Raw genomic sequence first — 16,721 nt, 5'->3', positions numbered from 1 at the left:
TATCAATGGGCATTCGTCAGTGAATAACATCCACCAGCTATTTGATATCTTGGCTCTGCCGAACAGGGATAAGACTTCTGAGTTGGTAATACGTCTAAAATGTGGAGAAGACCTTTGACCGGCTTCACTGGTTGTTTCTTTTTGCGGTGTTAGAGAAAATTGGCCTTCCTGCCCAGTTTCAGGGGTAGATTCGGGTCTTATAAATGGCCACGTATCTAGTTGTTTTTCCATCAAGAAAGGCACCTGGCAGGAGTGCGCACTCGATCTGCTGATCAAGCCACTTGCAGGAACAACCTGACTTTTTGGGATGCCAGATGGGTTATCAGCGGCATCTGATCTTGCTTTATGCCGATGATGTTCTTTTATTTTTATCAATCCAGACAAAAAGGGTCCGGTGTTGCTGGCTGAGTTGGCAGCCTTCAGGATAGTCGCGAATTACAAAGTTAATTATCATAAATCTGTGGTCTTTCCAAATGGTAGTAGTAAGCCTAGAGATATCCCGGGCTGTTTTGCTTCCTTCAAATGCTCGGTGACATCTATTAAATACTTGGGTATCTATGTCCCTGGTAATTTGGGCGATCTTTACAGGTTAAACTATGCTCCAGTGATCACCAAAATAAAGCAGGAATGGAGGGGTCTTAAAATGAATATTTTGCCCACAATTATCTTATCTTTTCCAATATGTTCCCTGTTTTCTCTCATAGGGCTTCTTCACCTCTCTAAATAGCGCCTTACTGGACTTTTTGTAGGAAGGGAAGGTGGCAGGGGTTAGTTTCCGCACCTTGTGCAGATACAGGGAGTCAGGTGGGATCGCTGTCCCGGACCTGCAGACATATTTTTGGGCAGCTCGTCTCTCTGGCATATTTACATGGTTATACAGGGATCACACTGCACCACGGCTTGTCCTTGAGACACACTTGGCGGAGGGCACAGATCTCATAGCCCTGCTCGCTCAGGCCCCCCATGACATCAGGGGGTAGAAGAGCTTGTCACAATTGTCCCCTTATAGCTTCCACTGTTAAGACATGGCAGGCACTATGCAAGGGGTTACATATCACCGGGCAGGGGCCCTTTGTTTTTTCTCCTCTCTTTCAGATGGGCAGCTAAACAATGGTGGGAAGCGGATTTACAATGCTTGGGGCAGCTTGTACGACAGGGATCGGCTATCTTTTTCTGATCTCCAAGAAGAATTCGAAATTCCCAATTTCACCCAGTCTTATTATGAATGGCTAAAACAGGAATTACACCAAACAGAGGGAAGTGTAGGTAATTCAATAAGTCCCCTCAACTTCAGATTCTTTTCAGGATAGAGTATGGAAGTTGGCAATGGTCTTCCCCTACACCCCTAGTATTGGCATTTGCTAAGGTCTTGGCTAGGAGAAAAACTTGCTCGATTCTGTACCAGGCAATTTGTCAGACAGGTCTGGATAAGCAACCAGTTCTGAAGGTGGAAAGACAGTGGGAAACAGATCTGCAGCTCCATATCAGCTCAAAGGAGTGAAAAGGAATCTGGCACAGAGTGCATAAATCCTCTCTGTGTGCCAAAAGGGCAGATCTTATGGGCTGCCAGATTTTGCGCACTTATAGGTGTTTCTCTACATTTTCAACCACATCCTCTCCTCTGTGCTGGCAAGGCTGTGGCCAGCCTGGTTCTTATTTGCATGTATGGTGGGGGTGTCCCTTGATATCTGCTTTTGGCAGAGAATCAGACGGCTTATTGGGCAAATCACTGGTTGCTCTCTTTCACTTTCTCCGGAACTTTGTCTTTTGGGGCTGTAGAGGGCTCATGGAGTGAGTAAACAACAAAGATTGCTGATACAGCAAATGCTATATGCTGCCTGTTTTGTTATATAAGTATACACAAGAAGAAGAAACGGTTTACAGTACTTTTTTTTACATTTATTTGTATTCGCACATATTAGACACCCAACACTTAAAATCTCTCTAACACACACATAACACATAAAATCATATACTTCACTTATTTGTAATCTCAAAAGTATTTTAAACAATATCAATCACTAATTCATAAAGTATGAGAGAATAATCATATCAGTCCATAAATCCTTCAAAGATCTTTGTTTCACCCCCTTTTTCTGGAGGGCTTCCTCAGGGACGGAGTCAACGTACCAAATTCATCGAAAATATCTTGAATAGAGAGAAGAAATTCCAATGGAATAAAATTGATCACACAATTCCTCTCAGCAATATGACTTGTTTTGTTATAGCATGGAAATGGAAATCAGTACAAACTCTGGGCGAGTGGAAATCCCAGATGTACTCTGTGGCCTTACTTGAGAAGTTAACCTTTATGTTATATGATAATGTCAAACTGTACGATAAGATTTGGGACCCAAATTGGAAATTTTATAATTCCGAATAGCAGCTTTTGCTCATTATCATTATGTTATATTTTACTATTTGTATGCGGAGGTATTCTATTGCATTTCATGCTGCCCACTGTTGAATCACTGCTAATCCAGCATGTCCTGACGAGCAAACTAAATCAGAAGCACCACATGGGGAGATTGCAACTGCAATGCTGGAATGTTAGAAGAAGGAATAGGAGAGCTACTCCCGGACCTTGTATTTAAGAGGTCTAGGACATCACCAGGCCAACTCCACCAACCCAGTTTGTCAACATCACCTTGCATGACTGGCATCCCCAGGTGATGTCATCGGCATGCCAAACCATAGTGTACAGATAGGACTAAGACAGCAGCGGAGGTCAGCAATAGGACCATGGTGATGTCGGGTGGAAGAAGGTAAGGTAATCCAGATGCGGTGCCAGGTTACGCTTGGGCTCCAGCCCATTTGGCATGGGCCCACACATTACTGGCTTATGTAGAGCTGGTAGGTATTTATGCAGGTAATGAGCATGACGCCTTGAAACACCTTTCTCCAAAGATCATTCATGGCCACAAGGAATGGGTCCGAGAGCACCTGGCCTTCTTGAGAGTGGATTCAATGACCACAGACTGGAGCAATAACTGACGCCTGTTGAATATGAGAGTTTTTTGGATGAGTTAAACTATGCCCACCTTCCTGTTGACATAAGGAACTGAGAAGGGGTGTTCCAGAACTTCAGCAGCAACTCCACATGATCTCATGTACTGGGACTGCCACGATATTTTGGGAGGCTCCACAAACTGGAGGATGTCCAGTATTTTGTGCCACGTATCCTCTTCCGTTTGCAACTGAAACAGGATGGCCTCCGCCATCTACCTGACAAATCCTGCAAATTAGACTTTCTAATGTTCCCGGGAAGAGATGATTTCCAAGTGAGATCCCTCCCCCAAATGCATAGTTTGGGACATCAGAGGTATCATTGCTCCAGGGTCATAGAGGCCCTCGTATTCACTGCACGATGGTGGGGACAGGGCCTTAGGTACTCTACCTTCGGCCAGTGGTATGGATACTGGCTCTGCTGGCTGTGGGGGTTCAGGCCCCAGTGCGGTCTCCGGACGAGCTTCTTCCTCCAAGGAGCCATGGAACAGCACTGAATAGGTTGGTGGTGTTCCTGATCCCCCACTGGGCATTGGTGCTACCCCGGAAACAGACATCAGCTGTGTTGATAAGGCACCGAGAAACACGTGCAGGGATTCCAACAATTATAAAATACAGTAGTAAATTTGCATGTGCCCATATATACACACAACTAGGCGCATGCAAGCATTTTTGAAAGTTATCCTCCAAGGAAGCAGTATAGTATAAGGGGTGAAGTTCTTCTGTGCACAAAATAGAAGCGGGATAATACCTGATGATCTTCAGGTTGCCAAACAAATAAAGCAAAACGAAAACTCAGAAGCATCTTTGTGTGTACTAGCAAAGGAACAGCCAGCAGGAAAAGGGAGGTGATATTGCCTCTGTGATATTGTCTCTAATGAGACATTTTGTTAAGTGCTTTGATTTTTTATGTAAGATAAGCAATCAATCAAGACAAACTAAACTAAACTTTATTTGGAGTATTGTGTACAATCATGGAGGCCATACTTTCAAAAACATATAAACTTAATAGATACGGTCCAGAGGGCCGCTACTAAAATGATCAATGTCTTCATAATAAAGCATATGAGGACAGACTTAAATATCTAAATATGCATACCATGGAGGAAAGGAGAGTCATGAAAGAGACATTTAAATATCTCTAAGAAATAAATGCACAGATAGCGAGCCACTTTCAATGGAAAGGTAGCTCTGAAAAAAGGGGTCATGAGATGAAACTGAAAGGGAGTAGACTTGGGAGTAATCTAAGGAAATATTTCTTTACAGAAAGGGTAGTAGAGGCATGGATCAGCCTCCCTGTGGTGGTAGTAGAGACAAGGACAACATCCAAATTCAAGAGGTCATGGGTCATGCACAAAGGATTTCTGAGAGAGAAGAAGGGACTATAAAGCTAAGTAAGAGATATGGATGGGAAAACTGGATGGGTCATATGATCTTTATCTGCTGTCATGTTCCATGTTTCCAAGGTGAACAGGACAGGGCAGGTGGTTATGGATAGGCAAATGAGAGATATGGGAGGCAGCATATGGGAAAGAGAATGCTTCTTACCCTTCTGAGATGCTAAGCCCATAAGACATGATAAAATCTGTGGCTTCCTCCAAGTCTTGAAAGAGTAACATACGTTCCAGGCTCTCCAGGGGAAAAGCTGTTGACCTCTGGTTGCTGATAGTGTATGCAAAATTCAGGGCTTTCAGTGCATCTCGACGAACCTTGATAGGAAAGAGTCAAAACAAAGGTGTTTACCTGAAGAATGTTTCCTTTAAAAAAGGGAAATATTAAAACAGACATAACACACAGTGCTCAAACTGGTAGCATAAATTACAGGGAAAGCTATGCACCAGTTTATATTTAGATTGTGAAGGACTGGTAATATGTTCTAGCAGTAACAACCCATTGCTCAGGTCTTCTCACCTGGTTGAAATAGCAATGTAAGATGCAGGCACTGAGGTATGATGCGGCCTTCACCAGTCGAAAAAAATGCACAAAGTTGTTGCTGTTGAGTGCAGCGAAGGCCTGAACTGCAAATCTGACCTCAGGAGAGTTTCGGATGGTTGAGTGGAACTGTTGTACTTCTCTATTGATACAATAAAAATGCAAGATGTGAACAATATTTAGATAAGATCAGAAAAGGAATGTACAGAGATGAGTTACATCAAGCACTAATGAGGTAGCTAAAATCCAAAAAGCAGGACAAACAAATGCAATAAACGCTCAGAAAAGTTATTACATTTCTTACACAAACCAATTGTTTCTATTGCAATATATGCATTAATTAAAATACTTTAATAATAAAATGCAAGGTAATCATGGCAGCTAGTATATGTTTGCTATGTTCAAGATGAATTCTTTGCAAATTGAAATCTTTCATTGGGTCAACATCAAGGAGGAGATACGTTATTACTCCTAGACAGAGATAAGTTGTGAAGGTAGAGATTCTCTGTAGGCAGCAGAATGAATTAGTCATTATGTGTGTGCAAAGTTATCCAATAAATAAACCAAACAAATAAACCAGACATTCCAAGACTCATAAGAATGCCATCATCTGAGAGACCTTCATAACAAGTGAACGGGCTTAACAATAAATCATTTACATATGATTAGAGAAATATTAATTTACTCTCTTAACCACAAAGGTGATAAATGGCCAACGTTTTTAATCATTGGTCTCATATGTATATTTTAACCATTTTCTTACTTTTGCATTTAAATACTTTGAAATATAAATTGCCATAGACACTTATCTCAAAGGATTGCATTGTACATTTCTTTGTGGTAAAGAGACTTTTTATGAAGGTCTCTCAGATAATGGCATTCTTATGAGCCTTGGAACATGTGGTTATCGGTTTATTTATTATAGTTATATCCACATTTAAATCAGTTTTTTGATTCTTTTATAAAGTTATCCAACAATATCAACACAGATCAAGCTCTCAAAGCTCAATAAATGTTTTACTGGACATGTGCGAGAGTTTCTGTGCATGCACACTGCCCTGTGAACCCCTTAGTCTCTTCCAGAGCTTAAGCTTTAGTGAGGTAGTTGACTCTCCAGGAATGCAGGTGGGTTTTAAGAATGGCTAATTCATTATAGTGTCAATGGAGAAAGCAGAGATGCTTACCAGTCACAGGTGTCCTCCAAAGACAGCAGGGTGCGAGTCCTCACACATGGGTGACATCATCAGATAAAACCGCTATCTGGAACTTTATTATCAAATATTTTAGAACTTTCAAACATGCCCTACTGTGCATGTGCAGCTGTAGTTATCACCCTGCTCCATAGGCAGAGTCCCTCAGTCCATGATATGGCTAATAAATAGAGAAACCAACTCCCAGGAGAGGGGGGGAGGGGTTGTGAGGACTAACCTCCTGCTGATCTCAGAGAACACCTGTTACAGGTCAGCAACTCTTTCTCCAAGGACGAGCAGGATAGTAGTCCTCACACATGGGTGCTTCCCAAGCTATAGGCTGTTCGAGCAGGACAAAGCGGGAAACAGCACTGTTCTGAAAGCACTACCTCTCTCCCTTTTGCCTGTGAGGCAGCCAACCCATGATATGTGTGCCTGAGCTGGAGACCAACATGGAGAAGGGAACTGAACCAGAATCCTCTGCTATCTTAGCCTTCCTGGCTATGTGAACTTCAAATGCCTTACTGAGCCTGACCTGGAGGAATTCCAAGGACATCTGGACAGCAGTTGAAGCTGGCGACATTTTGTGATGCCTAATTATAGGGTCACAAAAGCAGAAGGAAACGGTTGGAACTTCAGGCTAGACTGTCAGTACAGGGGCACCATTAAATGGGGCATCTATAAACACAGCCTAAGATGTGTTAATTGCCCTGACCAGCAAGATTTTAACAGAACAAAAGACTATCTAAAGAGTGATGGTAAATGGGCTCCACCTTGGAGAAATAATCAGGGTAGCTTAGGGATAATCAATCATGCTGTTGACATGACAATCAATGTAAATTATTCTCTGTGTAGTTACAGACTTTTAGAATTTCTAACCTAGTACTATATTGTATTTTACCTATAAAAGAAGGATCAGTTCATGTGTACAAGGAGATGCTGGTAGTCAGTTTGTCAGAGAAAGGGCATCCAGCATCTCCCAAGAATACTTATATTGATCAATAAAAAATTATACTTTCTACAAAATCTAAGTGTTCTTGTATCCCTGGATAAGCGTCATAAAGCTTAATTTGGCGCTTGACGCCCACAAGGGGTCTAGGTGGGAAAAGAGTTGGGTTCTACAAAAAGAAAACCATAGAACAGACAGACACAAAACCCTTATGGGTAGCAGAGGTGCCGAAGGCAGGGGAATAATGCAAGTGCCAGCAAGAAACATAGTCCGCATCACGGAAAACATAACAAGCAGGGTTTTGGATCAGTAAACCCCCGACAACAACTGTAGGTCTAGAATCTCTTGGATACAGGAAAAAGTCTAGAGATGCAAACAAGAGAACTCTTGGACAAAGACCACATAGTTTCCTTCGGTGTTGCAAGACAACCAAAAACCCAACTGGGGCTTAAGAGCTCCCCAGAAAAAACTGCGGTCCACTAGCATCTGAAGGAATTATGCATCTGCAGAAGTGCACCTATGTTTGGCTGATAGGCACAATGGGCAGAAAAACCTAAGCAATGCTTAGAAGAAAAATCAGCAACAACGGTAGGGTCTGTGACAGACCCTATGTGCCAAAGTACCAAACATAGCTGACCATGTATGACAGCATCAAGTTTCAGGAGATGAAAGGCAATCCCTGAAAGGGATCCCTAGCCCAAACCCCCAAGCAGGGAGATAAGTTAGGTCTGAAGCTCACCCACAATACACCCTATCAAGGGCAGGGCTATTCATCCTGTCTACAGGATAGTTCAGGTGAGAAGGAAGGCACTTTGGGCAACCTAGTGAAATGAGAAAATCTAAAGGTAGTACTGGTCAGAACTTGGCAAAAATAAGGGGAAAAGTGGTGTATCTTTCCCTGTAAACATACATTAAGATATAGCACGAATGCCCTAGCTTTTCTATTCCTTCCCCTTGACATTCCAACTGGAAGCCAGAAGGAGCGAAGAACAAAAGGAGGCAGACCGCTGGACTGCAGGGGTAAGAACAAGTTGCTAGGTTGTATGTCTCAACCTCCAGTGAATAACTCACTGCCAATTCCAGGAGGGGCCCACCAAGATAGAGCCCTCAGCCTGCTTGGAACAGCTGAAACTGAGGGCGAATCTCCCAGGGAAAAAATCCAGAGACACTCCACCAAGAGACAGGAAGCCAGCGTGCCGCAAGTGCAAACTCCTGTCAAACAGGATTTCTTCACCAACCTGGAAACCCTAAGGGTACCAGGGCAGGGTCAGCGTGATCTCAGAACAGCTGCCCATGAACCTGGCTTAGGTATTAATACCTCCGCCATGATTACAAATACTTCCCCCAAATGGAGTCCAGTAAATGGAGCAATAGTTGCATGAACCAGGACTCCCCTGACTGCAGACAGGGTTATCCCTAAAATAGGGACATATAGCTTGCAAGACACTGCAACCAAAGAGTAACACCTCTGTTGTGGGGTCCTTCTTCCCCAACTCCCTCAGCCATGGATATGGCGATAGGTTGAAAGGCAATTAGATGGACTAGAACCCTCCTCACTGAGTTGGGAAGACGAGAATGACTGGCAATAGTGGTCTTCCACAAAAAAAGCCCATTAAGCTCAGCAGGTATCAAAAGTGACTCCTGGACAGGAGAAACCGCTAATCTTCACCAAGGAGCTACCCCGAATAGAAGATTCCTAGTACGATGGGGAGTTCGAATCTGGAATGGCTCCCTCGTGAACTAGACCTGCTGTGTTCTAGGACAATGTAAGGAGAGTGCTACCACCCAACCGGCTCTCGGATCCCATAAGGAACCGAGAGCAACTGCCAGTCAGAAGCAGTAACATCCCTTCTCCGGAAACGAGAAATGTGGGACACTCTTTGTAGGGGTGGACAGGTATCACCCTGGAAACCCAATCATATCTCCCCTTCCTGAAGGGACATGGAAGCAACAGGAATCGGGTCTCATGATCCCGAAAAAACTTTTAACTCTCCAGGTGAGAGCTGAGTTACAGTCAGTGATCGCTGAGGTTCAGAAGCGACCAATCTGTCACTTGCAGCCACCCTCAGATGGAGTAGGCCACCACAGTAATCAATGGAGAAACCCCAGCAAAAACAGTCAAATGGCCATTGCTGCCGTCCCCAGTCCTGGTCTACAAGGAGATGCACAGATTCAAAAGAAGCAAGGTTCCAGTTCAGTCATAAACTTGCAAGGGATGGAGCCCAGGGATTCCCCACAAAGGGAATTTCTAACAAGGAAGGGGTCAAAAGGCATTCCTCTTCTGAAGAAGGAGATGACGACAACACTACCTTCCTGGTATCCACTCCCATAGGAGTTTGACCAGGGACATATTCTTACGTCAGTCCTGTAGCTGTGGCGCACAACCTGTTGTCCCTCGCACAAGGGAAATACACACACACACACCCATACAGTAGACGGCAACTGGAAGAACAGTGCCCTCTGCTGTAAAATCACGCTGACTAGCACTCATATAGTATCATTCCATCCTATGGAGGGCGGCACACCTATATATCCACTTGCCGTTTTTGTGGGTAGAATCCCACGGCAAAGCAAGGACCAAGAACCACCTGTTAGAGTCAGTTGCAGCATACTGCCAAAAGGCAATCGTACTGTGTGTGATGGTTCATTCTTCGCCAATTACAGAATGGACAAGGGGCTGATACCTTGAAGCAATGATGGCAGAACCCTTGCACAGCTGTGTACTGCATAGACAGGGAGAATGTTGCCTGCCAGCACCAAGGCCTGCCCTACCCAACCACGCATGCTACTCTCCATTGTCACACTAACTCCCAATGGATTGGATAGGAACAGTGCGACGACGGCTCTCCAGGACCACTGGGGCTCCGATTGTGGCATGGTGGTGGATGGCGTTCTATGGTGTCACCCTATGGTACCCCCAGTACCTGATAGCGCTTATTCTATCCCCTCTAGATTACTGCAACTCTTTTTTAGGATTGCCAGAATTTTTCCTGAGAGCTACAACACAGCTGGTTTCTGGAGCTTTCATACCGAAGCATCTCTCTTCTGTAATAGCCAACCTGCAATGATACCGGTTGTCTGGTGGATACGCTTTAAGATCCTGTTTATAATTTTTAAGGCTCTTCATGATCTCCTCCTGCTTGCCTTTCCTAAGCAGTAAAGAGATACCAGCCAGTATGTTCCCTTTGTTCTGATTCTGCCCAAGCACAATCAGCAACATCTGTGTTGGAATTAGACAGATTCAATGTTGAAATTGTTTTTCAAACATCATTCTGAGTCTTTTTTTGCATTTCCAAGTCTTTCCAGATGTTTCCAAGCAGACCCAGAAGAAGAGGAAACAATTTATTTTTTTTTACTTAGGCCTAGGGTACTACAGATTAGTGCCTACTTCTTACTAAAATGTCCTTGTAAGTGTTATATCAAATATAAAGATGTGTCTTATATGTTCCTGGTACCTTCCCAGTTAACAGTTTCTGAGTGACAAAGTTGTACCCTCTGAAAAGTCTTAATTGTTGCCTTCACTAACAGTCTCCTGATAAGGCAGCGATATTTCTCTTTATTTTGACCCTTGCTTGATTTGTGCTTTTTTTTCTTTACTTATTTTAAGTATCCTGGAATTGTGTTCTTGGATCTCTCATTATTGAGGACTTAATAAAGTAGAGTTGCTTACCTGTAACAGGTGTTCTCCCAGGACAGCAGGATGTAGTCCTCACATATGTGTGAAGACACTAGACGGAGCCCTATCACAGAAAACTTTCTGTCAAAGTTTCTAGAAAGCTTTGACTGGCACACTGAGTGCACTGAGCATGCCCAGCATGCCATTATCCCTGTGTCCACAGGGGTTTTCCTTCAGTCTCGTTTGTAGCAAAAAGCGCGAGCGAAAAATAAAATAAAACATGTTAGCGGACCCAATTCCGTGGGGTGGCAGGTGAGTTTTGGAGGAGTACATCCTGCTGTCCTGGGAGAACACCTGTTACAGGTAAGCAACTTTGCTTTCTCCCAGGACAAGCAGGATGGTAGTCCTCACATATGGGTGATTAGCAAGCTACAGGCTGACTCGTATTACAACAGGCCAATAGCAGACAATGTTGAGAACGGTGTTTTCATGTGCCCATGGGCCTCAGCCCGACCCCGACCTTCGGAACCGAGCCAAGGGTTGACTGTGGCCCCGCATGGCTGACGGTCTACCCTCCGCCAGGCCGGCAAGCTCCCATGGCCAAACATCTGAGGATGTTGGAAGGTGAATGGTCCTCCGACCATTCCGGGCCCTTTCAGACCTGCTGCGAGCAGCATGGAGCAGCAGGCCTGGCCTGAGGTTGAGGGCAGTCGGGCCTTGACATGAAGACATGACTGTGGATTGATGCGACGGCATCCAGACGAAGACAGAGGGCTGATGCAACGGCATCCTTGGACGACACTTGGGCTGAAGACATGACACCAGGGCTATGAATACGTGACACCAGGATCGATGCAGACGGCATCGCAGTCGAGACACTTGGGATCCACATGGCAACACAAGGCATAGACATTGGCACTGTCTCTCAGGGCGCCCTACTCAGGCCACCCGCAGGACTGAGTCACGGACCACCCTGTCAGTTATGCGCCCTACACAGCCCTTGCAGATTGGTCACGGACCACGACGGGAGCGGGACAGCACAGGAACACCCATCAGGACTTGACTGCTCAAGAGCGCAGGACAACCGTCCACCGGCAGGCTAGTCCTCCCAGGAGTACTGCGTCTGAGGGACCCCCGGCCTACCGGTACCAGAAGGCTCGAGAGCGAAAGCGAGGCATGGTGTAGGAAGGAACATCAGGGTCGGCAGGAACACCAGGACTTGGAGGATGAAGACACCTGGACATGGACCTCAGGCACGAAGACTTGGACATGGCATGGCAAGCATGACGAGACAAGACGACATCACGGTGAGGAGCTCCACAAGATGAGAAGACCTTACAACGGGCTCTGCCAGGCCGGAGCCTCCAGAGCGAAGAGACGACGACGATGCAAGGCCCTGGAGAACTGATGGAGCAGCCCTTTATAGGGCTGATACAGGAAACAGTCCTCAAGGTGGGGCCCAGACACTTCCTGTGTCTGGCCCTTTAAATATAGAGAGAAGACGCGGCCGCGCGCCTAGTATTTATTTATTTATTTATTTATTTATTTAACATTTTTCTATACCGACATTCGCACGAGACATCACATCGGTTTCCAGACAACAGAAAATTCAGCCAACTGGGCTTTACATTGCAACTGATATAATAACTAGAGGGGGGGAGGGAGGGGGTGGGGCAGGGAGGCAACTTGGAAATTTATGTGTATACAAGGAACAAAGGGGGGATTGAAGGTGGTTTATTTACAAGATGGTGGATTTATGTAAATTCTATATACATTCTATACATTCTTTTAAGTACATTCTATATACAAGGTGAGGGGGTGGAGGGGAAGAGCTAGGGGGAAGAGGAGGGGCTAGATTAGAGAGAGATGGGAGGTTGGAGGGGAAGGGGAGGAGGGTGGAGGGGGGTAGAGAAGGAGGAATGGATGTAGGTGGGTGGGTGGATTAGGAATGGGATAGTGGGGGGGAATGGAACTGGGTGGGTGGATTAGGAGTAGGCATGCATGAAAAGCCATGTTTTAAGTTTCTGTCTGAATTTCTTTGGACAGATCTCGAGGCGTAGACTGGTGGGCATTGAGTTCCACAGCTTGGGACCAGCTAAGGAGATGGAGCGTTGTTTAGTGGAAGCGAGGTGGGATAGTTGCAAGGTATGGTGATCTGGTTGGTCTTGAGGTAGTACGAAGGTGGAGGGAGTCGGAGAACCAGAGCATGTTTGGATTGTGGATGGCTTTATGTATGAGAGTTAGAGTCAAAGAGAATTCTTGAGGATATGGGGAGCCAATGTAGTTGTTTGAGGATGGGGGTGATATGTTCGTTTCTGTGTGTGCCTGTTAGTATGTGCGCAGCTGCGTTTAGTAGGAGCTGCAGGGGGGTTGTGGCCTTTTTGGGAAGGCCTAGTAGGATGGCATTTGAGTAATCTATTTTGGATAGGATGAGTGCCTGAAGCACAGTTCTGAAGTCGCTAGGATGCAGAAGTGGTTTTAGTTTTTTGAGTGTGTGTAGTTTGAAGTAGCATTCCTTAAGGGTGGTGGTGATGAATTTTTGCAGGTTGAATTGGGTGTCAAGAATTACACCAAGATCTCTTACATATTGTGCAAAGTCGGGAGGGGGTGCAGAGCGCTGACGTGGGTGGGTAAGGGATTGAGGTGTTGGGGGGCAATGCTCATTAGTTCAGTTTTATTAGTGTTTAGCGCTAGATTGAGTTGTGTGAGAAGGCTGTTGATGGCGGAGAGGGCACTTTCCCATTTTAGTAGGGCATTGGATAGTGAGTCTGTGATGGGAATGAGGACTTGTACGTCGTCGGCGTAAACAAAATGTGGAAGACCAAGGTTCAGAAGGAGGTGGCAGAGGGGTAGGAGGTATATGTTAAATAGGGTGGAAGATAGGGAAGAGCCTTGGGGTACTCCACACGAAATATTGATGGGTTTGGATTCATGCTTTCCGATTTTGACTTTGAAGTTTCTGTCATTAATGAAGGATTTGAACCATAGGAGGGGGATTCCTGAGATGCCAATTTCAGTCAGCCTGTCGTTTAGTATGGAGTGATTGATGGTGTCGAAGGCTGCTGATATATCTAATAGGGCTAAGATGTATGTGTGACCCATGTCTAGTCCTCTGATGACGTAGTCAGAGAGTGAGGTCAGGAGGGTTTCGGTACTAAATTGTTTGCGAAAGCCATACTGTGAAGGTAGAAGAATTTGGTGCTGGTCTAAATAATTGGATAATTGCTTGTTGACAGTTTTTTCAAGGACTTTCGCAAGAAACGGTAGATTGGAAATGGGGCGAAAGTTGGTTAGGTCAGTGGGATCTAGTTTAGGCTTTTTTAAAATGGGTTTTACGATGGTTAGTTTAAGTTGGTTGGGAACATTGCCAGAGGTCAGGGATGTGTTAATGAGGTCGGCTAGGGGTTGGGCTATGCAATCTGGGATAGATAATAGTGCTTTGGTGGGGATTGAGTCTGAAGGGTGGGAGGACGGTTTCATTTTACTTGTATAGATCTGATTTCAGACGTGGATGTGGTCTCGAAGGCATCCATTTGGTGATTGGGGGCTTTCAGGGAGGTTTTGATGGGTGAGGGAGGGGTGATAAAGCGTGATGTGATGTTAATTATTTTGTTGTGGAAATATTGTGCGAGCTCGCTGCATTTGTTGTCATTTTCTTCATCTGGTGTGGACTTAAGTGACGTTTTTGTTAGGCCTGAGACGAAGGAGAATAAGGCTTTAGGATTGAACTGATAGTTGTGTATTCTGGTAGCGTAGAAGTCTCGTTTGGTTTTGAGCGTGTTTGATCTGTATGTGTGTAGCAAGGATTTATATTTGTTGAGATTGGAGGTGGATGGGTCTTTGCGCCATGTTTTCTCTAGGCTTCTTAGTTTGTGTTTTAATAGCTTTAATTCGGGGGTGTTCCAAGGTTGTCTAGATTTTGCATCGGCGGGGATTTCTTTTGTTATTAGGGGGCATAGTTTGTTGGCTGTGTCACTAGTGATGTGGCTCCATGAAGTGACAGCGGTTTCAGTGTCCTTGAGGTCTAATTTATTGAACTTATCTGTAAGGGTGTCTATGAGATCGTCTCTGGGACATGCTTTTCTGAATTGTATGGTAGTTTTGTTGTTGGAGCGTTGTGGGAGGTTTTTTAAGGAGCAGATTGCTTTGATGAGATAGTGGTCGGAGCAAGGTAGGTTGGAGGATTAGGAAGGAGAAGGGAGTTCATGAAAATAAGATCGAGTGAATGTCCAGCTTTGTGGGTGGGTTTGGATATGATTTGATGGAGATCCATTGCTAGGAGGGAGGTTAGTAGTAGAGGCTATGCAGGACCATGGTCAGCATCAGACGCTGAGCAGGGCCTGGGGAGCAGGCCCTGACATCGGCAGCGGCTCCAGCCACCACTCCCAGCCCTGAGGGAGACCGCGGCTCCAGCCGCGGAGGACAAAGACAGCGCAGGCGGCCTCCGGGCCGCATAAGGATCTTCAGGCCGCGGCTCCGGCCGCGTGGGCAGGTCGACGGCGACGTCCTGCCGCATCGGGGGAGACAGCATGGTGAGTCAGAGAGCCTGCTCGCGGGGGAAACCCGCGGGCAGCTCAATTCATAACAGACAACTTGTGCGGAGGCACAATAATTGGGGTGCTATTGGCAATGATTCCTAACATTCTGTTTGCTTTTTTGACTGCCACAGCGCACTGAGTAGACTATTTCAATGTAATTATCAATTATGATGCCCAGAACTCTTTCCTGGGTGATAACTACTAAGATAGAACGAACATTGTGTAACTACAGCAAGGGTTATTTTTTTCCTATATGCAACACCTTGCAGTTGTCCACATTAAATTTCATCTGCCATTTGGAAGCCCAATCTTCCAGTCTCACAAGATCCTCCTGCAATTTATCACAATCCACTAGAGATTGAGCTACTCTGCATAACTTTGTGTCATCTGCAAATCTGTGATAACTCATTCCCAACTCAAAGCTCTCAAGAGAAGGCATGCACTAACTTGGGACTTTGGATGGCTCCACTATATGGGAAGATCTTGCACAGGACAGGTTCTAATTTCCCTCTGATCTCCAAGACTTAATGAGACAAGACATTTTTCATTAATTAAGACAGCTGGTCCTTCCATTGGTTGTGGATCCTTCTGACAAAAGCCATCTTCTTCAAAACCCAGATCACTGAGGGTGACTCGCACCATAATGAAGAAACTCTGCACCATAGCCGCCAACCACTGGCCAGAGCCATAGCCATCCTCAAGGCACTCTGTGTTGTTTGCAATGGCACTGCCCATTCAACAGCGCTTTGGATCATGGCTGGCACCAGTTGAGTCTCCTGACTTGATCTGGTCTTAATGGCTGGAATGCTGGGCTTATGTGCTAGCTTGCTCCACTCTGATCTCCCCAATGCTGCCCTGGTCTGCCGTGCCAAGTGGGTTGACAGCATCTTCAAGTGTGCGCTCCACACCAAAGACATTAATTGCACTCTGGATGGGGCCAGATCCAAAAAGAACAAGTGACTTGGCACCAAGGGAATCTTCCAAGCCATGAAGGATAATGAAATCTGCATCAAAGAAGCTTTGTCCTGTCTCAGAATCAATGAGAAGTCCACTCAAACAGATCCCTGCACCAACCATGCCAAATGCCTCTTCTGCTCCCAGGGGGTTGGCCACAACATTGGTAACCCTGGTAACATTTTGGTACTTTTCTCTGCACCTTATCTGGTGCCATCAACTTTTGCGCCAAGCTCAAGTCCTAACATGAGGCAGATTCAGGAACTGGCGTCACAGAGTGGCAGGGGCAGCTCTCCCATGCTTGAGGGATCGAGAGGGGGAAAAGTCCCATTTCCTACAATAAGAACTTGATGATGCTTTGCTTTTGGATGCAGAGCAGCTATGCTTATTATCTCTGGCTGAGGCTTTGGGTTCTTACCTGTCAGCATCTTCTTTAAAACCTCCATCTTCCAGCCGTGGTATTGCTGCAACCTGGGGGACCTAAGACCATAATTGTAGCAGTTGAAGGAATCATGTTCTGGGCCTAGGTATCGATA

At 45.4% G+C, this 16,721-nt stretch overlaps 1 protein-coding gene across 3 annotated transcripts in view; it reads right to left on the bottom strand.

Moving 5' to 3' along the window:
* The window catches only part of MCM3AP (minichromosome maintenance complex component 3 associated protein), a 248,152-nt gene that overhangs the window by 138,585 nt on the left and 92,846 nt on the right, over positions 1–16,721 (bottom strand). For all 3 annotated transcript variants that reach the window (XM_029606724.1, XM_029606728.1, XM_029606727.1), the window contains exons 10-11: positions 4,918–5,080; positions 4,555–4,715 (exon numbers count right to left, since the gene is read on the bottom strand). In XM_029606724.1, coding sequence (XP_029462584.1) covers positions 4,555–4,715; positions 4,918–5,080 — 324 coding nt within the window. The remainder of the gene's footprint in view (positions 1–4,554; positions 4,716–4,917; positions 5,081–16,721) is intronic.

The sequence above is a fragment of the Rhinatrema bivittatum genome, chromosome 6 (genome assembly GCF_901001135.1).
Source record: "Rhinatrema bivittatum chromosome 6, aRhiBiv1.1, whole genome shotgun sequence".
Lineage (NCBI taxonomy): Eukaryota > Metazoa > Chordata > Amphibia > Gymnophiona > Rhinatrematidae > Rhinatrema > Rhinatrema bivittatum.
This window is presented reverse-complemented; position numbering and strand designations above follow the sequence as displayed.